Raw genomic sequence first — 5294 nt, forward strand, 5'->3', positions numbered from 1 at the left:
TTGGCAGGGACGCTACGACGGTTGAAGTCCTCAGCGAGCTGCTTGTTGTACCATCGCAACGGTTCCATTTCCTCAATTTCAGGATTTTCTGTACGTTCATGAGTCCCTTGTTCGAAATGGCGGTAAGAGACGGTGAAGATCACCTTCTCTTCTTTCGGGTTCTACGCGCTCAGCCGTGACGACGCTACCGTCCTCAGTGCGGCGGCGTTTGCTTCCGCGCTGATTTTCATCCATGTCGCGTCGATGGACGCTCTTGACGCGCCAGATCTCGAAGGTGAGTGTGCCGATGCCGTTATCGCTCGGCATCGTGCGGTTGGTAGTGCTATCTTCTGTCGGACAACAAATTCAATTTCTTGATAAGGAAAGATCGGATGCGGATCATACCGATGATCAGCGTCGGTGCAAACTCGAACGGTCGCAAGAAGGTCGTGTTCAAGTGAAGGCCCGCCTTGTGACCCTTGAGGCCCGCCTCGGCGAAGAACGGGCGCAGCTTGGCGCCATCGAAGGTCGGCTTGATTGCGAAGTCGGTGTCTTCGGAGTGGTTCATGAAGTCGCAGACGAAGTTCTGAAATGTGGCTTTCAATCTTTTAGCAGAGTAGGTTACCAGGGCATACACGTACCTTTCCGATGATGCTTTCAATATAGCACGTAGTGATAGCAGCGTCGAAGTCGACGTCGACGTTGAATTCCGTGCACTTGATGCTGTCCATGGCGATGCCAATGTCGAAGTCCTGGAAGCGCGGCATATTGAGGTAAAATGTTCGCAAGGAGTATGGAAAGCGCGAGCGCGATGGGTGCCGGAGCGACTGAGTGTGGTATGAGGGGGAGAGAGAGAGAGAGATACTGCGCGAGGCCCACAAGTCGAACGATGGGTCAACAGAATGTCAACAAATGGGGCACTCACTCACCGCGTGTGGGATGGTGAATCACGCGTCGGAGTCTCGCGTAGGCGATAACTGCGATCTCCGTGCGAAATCAGCAGCTACCATTGGTATTCTAGGCCTTGATGATTTTGAGGATAACGGCCGTGGGTGACAACCTGTCCTACATAGATGTGTGGCTCAAAGATTACTGTCTGAGGTGTCACTGAGCAGAGCTGAACGCGGATGTCTTCTTCATACATAGCTGTGGTTGTCCAACTGTATGGCAGCCACAACCAAAGAAAGGCGCCTACGGAAAGTGAGCGTTTACCCTGTAGCGCCCGGAATCGGCCACAAGCGCGATTCGGACCGTAAAGGTAAGCCCGATAGTCTCGGTTATTGAAGTGGTTGTCCGGCGTTGCCAGGAGATTGTCCGATCGGGCAACCGCCGGTTGCCCGCCTGTCACCTAACTCGTCAACTTGTTCGGAAAGATGACCGACCACAAACGTGATCAGGACCCAGGTAGTCGGTCACCTCCTCAGGTGGCATTGGCCAGGCAGGTGAGCTTTATCTACTTAGATATTCATAGACCATCATTCTGGGTTTTTGCTGATGTCAAGGTGAATCTTTCTAAGCGCGAAGCTGCAGCCGCATCGAGTCTCCACACCTCATATTCAGAGATGTCGATGACACCAGCCGACTTCTCTCAAACTGGAGCAAATTCCTACCGACTGATTCCTTTGATCAAAAACCGCAGCGGAGCGCGTCCTCAGGTCAACAAAAGGTCTGGCGGGCTCTCACGTCACGGGAGGTATTCTCGGCCCAGATTGCACGATTCACCAAGTATGTCAAGTCTCTGCTTGATGCACCAAATAAAGCCGGACAGCTCTGACGTTGCGTCATGAAATTAGACAACAATTCAGTGATCCCTTTAATCAGTGACCAGAACGCAGCGCGTCATATCAACAAAAACCCTGGAGAGCTCTCCCATCGCGGGAGATACTCTCGACCCATATCGCGCAATTCACCAAGTAAGTCGAGTCTCCGCTTGATGTATCAAATAATGCCAGACAGTTCTGACTTGCATCATTCAATTAGACAATGAGTCGGACAGCCTTGGACTAGATGATGCTGATGATCCTCTGCATGATGTCCCGAGATGGAGTCATCCACCACCCACCCAATGGTCTGACCTCTTTACGGCACCATCGACTCCTCTCCCATTACCCGACATACCATTTCCACAATGGGAACCTCCTTCCATTTATTCAGATTTTCTGAGTCCCATCCAACAGTCTTGTCTAGCTGGCAGAGGCACCGAGCCCGATCGAAACATGAAACTTCAAGTCGTTGCTCCTCCATCTTTGCTATCACAACACCCTCCCGAACCAATCCAGAGCGATCAGCACAAGCTGGAAGTCAGGATGTTTACTCCGTACGCTAGCATGCAGGGAACATCACACCGCATCACATGCACTCTCACAGTCCTTCTAGCGTTAGGCGTATGTATGCTCGCATCTATGGAGGTGTTCAGAGGTGACATCCGCCGAAACTTGTCTCCTGAATGGGTTGAATTATCTGGTTGTTCAAGAAGAAATTCATCATCTCCTCCAGCTGCAAATGAATCAGCTCATGTCAACTTGACCCGAGTACACAATATTCAAGTGGTGGACTCCCTCACCTCGGAGACCTACAGGATTCCTGAACGGCTCGACGTCGGACTATTCCAATGGATTTTGGGATTGAAGGTTGCAAGGCCCAACCCGGCTGCTGTCGTGCTCCGTAACGCTTTGCGTTTTGGAGAATGCTGGCCCATGGACGGCCCATCTGGCCACCTTGGTCTGCAGCTCGTGCAAGCCATGCATATTGCCAAAATCATAGTCAGACACGTGCCATTAGAGATGGCTGAGGACATCAGAACAGCGCCTCGAATGGCGATTCTGTGGGGGTTGTCGGAAGAAATTACTGTGCTGCCCACGGAGCATCCCTCGCGTGCAACGCATATTTCGACTTTACCAGCGCGGTTGTCGCTTGCTAATGGCACTCAGATGCTCCCCCTTGCATTCATCAACTACGACATCCACTCGTCATCATATACACAGACTTTCGATACCGATGTTCGCTATCAGCATAAAACATTCAAGCTGGTTGTGCTGGAGATCCTGGATAATTGGGGGGTGGAAGATCTCACTTGTTTGTATCGTATTCACTTGGTGGGATGGATGTGATGGGTTTCACATGCAAAGAACCTTCGTTGGCATGAATGTACGTAGGGCGAGGGGGGAGCGAGTGCTACCCTCGCGCGCAAGACACGCAAGACAGAGCATCGTGGAAGCGCGCACCATGTCCTAACCATTCGCTGTCATCGCTTGTATCGCGCCCAAATATCACTTAGGAATGTGATGCGCGCTTTTCCTCCCATGAAGGCGCGGACGTAATTGTCCCATAAATCTGACGGGCATGGCATATGTGACAGCATGAAGAACACTGAGCGCGGAGTCTGTTCCTCATGGCGGGAGAAGATTATCGTTTCATTCATTTCCATCATAACAACCCACATATAGATAGTACACCGTTAATGCAATATCACTGGAGATGATCTGCTATCCGTGGTGAGCTGTCGATCGCAAAAGCTACGGCTACCAGGAATGCCAACTTCACAAGAAGGTCAATGAACTTGTCGACCGGCATTTTGGAGAGATTTTCTTTGTCTTCCACGATATCCAGGGTTCTGAATCACAAGTCATCAGCAGGATGAGGTGGCGTAACGGAAGGAACAATGACGAATTTCTTTTGGCGAGCCACGTCGAAGTGGGGTCCGATGTGGTTCTTGAACTTCTGCATCAGGAGCGCGATGTCCTCAGCACGGCGGCGCTTGTGGCCAACCGGGTATTCAACCTGACCCTCAATCAGCACGGTGCCGTCGTTGAGTGTGACCAGCAGAACATTCGAGATCGAGCGCTTGCTGGGATCATGGTAGTCGACGCTGTACCACTTCTCCTCGACACGGAATCTTCGCGTGGAGGGCATGAATGCGAGGATAGGCGGCTGCCACATCGGTGTATGGCTCGGAAGTCAACTGTTAGTCCTACAAGCCAGCACGCTTAGCAGGCGTCAGGAACTCACTCTCGGTCAGCGAAATTGTCCCAAGGACCCTTCTTGTTGATGATGAGCATCGCGGCTTCCTGGATCCCGATGCGGATGCTCTTGATGTCATCACTGTTCTTACCCATTGCCTTCAGCTTGTTGTGGAGAATGTGGGCGGCTTCCATCGCAGTCTGCTCATGCATATGGAACTCCGCCAGATACGAGATCTTGAAGAGGACATTTTGCATGCTATACGAGCCGTATGGCATCTGGAACTCGAAAGGCATGCCCTACATGAGCGCACTAACATGACGGATCGAAATTGTTAGAAAAATCCTACGTAGTAAATGCGGCTACATCAGAACCCCATGTCTTGGCAGTGAGGACCGAAGGCATGCCCTTCTCGCCCTTCTTGCTGAAGGTTCGACCCCCGCGGTGGGCTAGTTAATTTTTTTCGGCCTTTCTTTTTCATCATTGTTCCTTCCGATCCCGCTTCAGTCTATGTGCATGTGGAGAATTAACGGTAAGCTATTCACCCCACTCAGTGTCATAGACGAGATTGACAGCGCGCGAGCACCCGTCACCGGCGGCCTATGACTTGCGGGAGCCCGTGTTTGGCGCATGTCGATAGGTACGCAGGAATTGACCATCTGCCCATGCTTGGAAAGTAGCATCGATAGTCTGCTCACGGTTCAGGCTGCTGAGTCGTCGTCAGTGAGGCACGCGTGGTTCCGCACGCTAGAAGCTGATACGCACAGAAGCTTGGACATGACCGCAGTGCTGGCGACGTTCACAAGAACCACATGGTCAAGACCCACGGAATTGAGGAGGGATGTCACGCACAGTCAGCGGCTCCCCCTTGCACGCAAGGCGGTCGGCGATGGCGAGGACGGCACCAAGATCGTCCGATGGGTGAGCAAGGAAGCAGATCTGGGTGCCGACGTTGAACGCACCGTAGATAGGATAGACCTGACATCTGGCACCAGGGACTCGTGTGCCTTGCATTGATACTTAAAGTCATGAAATGTGCATATGGAAATTACAACTTGGCGTACCGTTCGGGACAATCGTGCCTTCGCCCGCAGGACCCATAAACCTCGCACATTCTTCATCGAAGCCCTCCAGTCCACACCCGATCGTGTCAATCAAAGAGCCTTGAGCTTGCGGTCTCAAAATGCTGAATCCGACTCGATCTTGTAGTTGTGAATGTAGAGCACTTGATCGGGCTCTGGACGGACGACAGACTCGGCGTGGCTGGACATGCTATGGGCAATGTGAAGAATGAACCTGTAAACACGTATGCCGAAATCGGGAGAGATGGATTGGCGGAGTTTTGAACGACGAGA

General features: G+C 52.0%; 3 protein-coding genes across 3 annotated transcripts; 1 reads left to right on the plus strand and 2 right to left on the minus strand.

The window, feature by feature from the left end:
* Window positions 1-96: 96 nt before the first annotated feature.
* On the minus strand, window positions 97-746 carry LAESUDRAFT_765388 (uncharacterized protein; the record flags this gene model as incomplete). Its single annotated transcript, XM_040913657.1, has 3 exons — window positions 97-329; window positions 385-565; window positions 621-746. The coding sequence occupies 3 exons, from the start codon at window positions 744-746 to the stop codon at window positions 97-99; spliced, it is 540 nt and encodes a 179-aa protein (XP_040757313.1).
* Window positions 747-2381: 1635 nt separating this feature from the next.
* Window positions 2382-3089, plus strand: LAESUDRAFT_765389 (uncharacterized protein; the record flags this gene model as incomplete). Its single annotated transcript, XM_040913658.1, has 1 exon — window positions 2382-3089. One exon carries the CDS (start codon window positions 2382-2384, stop codon window positions 3087-3089), a length of 708 nt encoding a protein of 235 aa, XP_040757314.1.
* Window positions 3090-3597: 508 nt separating this feature from the next.
* On the minus strand, window positions 3598-5211 carry LAESUDRAFT_718596 (2-methylcitrate dehydratase PrpD; the record flags this gene model as incomplete). The annotated part of the gene is made up of 4 exons (XM_040907458.1): window positions 3598-3928; window positions 3988-4238; window positions 4792-4946; window positions 5004-5211. Coding segments are annotated over 4 exons (945 nt in total), but the record flags the coding sequence as incomplete, so codon positions are not given.
* Between the last annotated feature and the right edge of the window lie 83 nt (window positions 5212-5294).

The sequence above is a fragment of the Laetiporus sulphureus genome, assembly GCF_001632365.1.
Source record: "Laetiporus sulphureus 93-53 unplaced genomic scaffold LAESUscaffold_171, whole genome shotgun sequence".
NCBI classification, from domain to species: Eukaryota; Fungi; Basidiomycota; class Agaricomycetes; order Polyporales; family Laetiporaceae; genus Laetiporus; species Laetiporus sulphureus.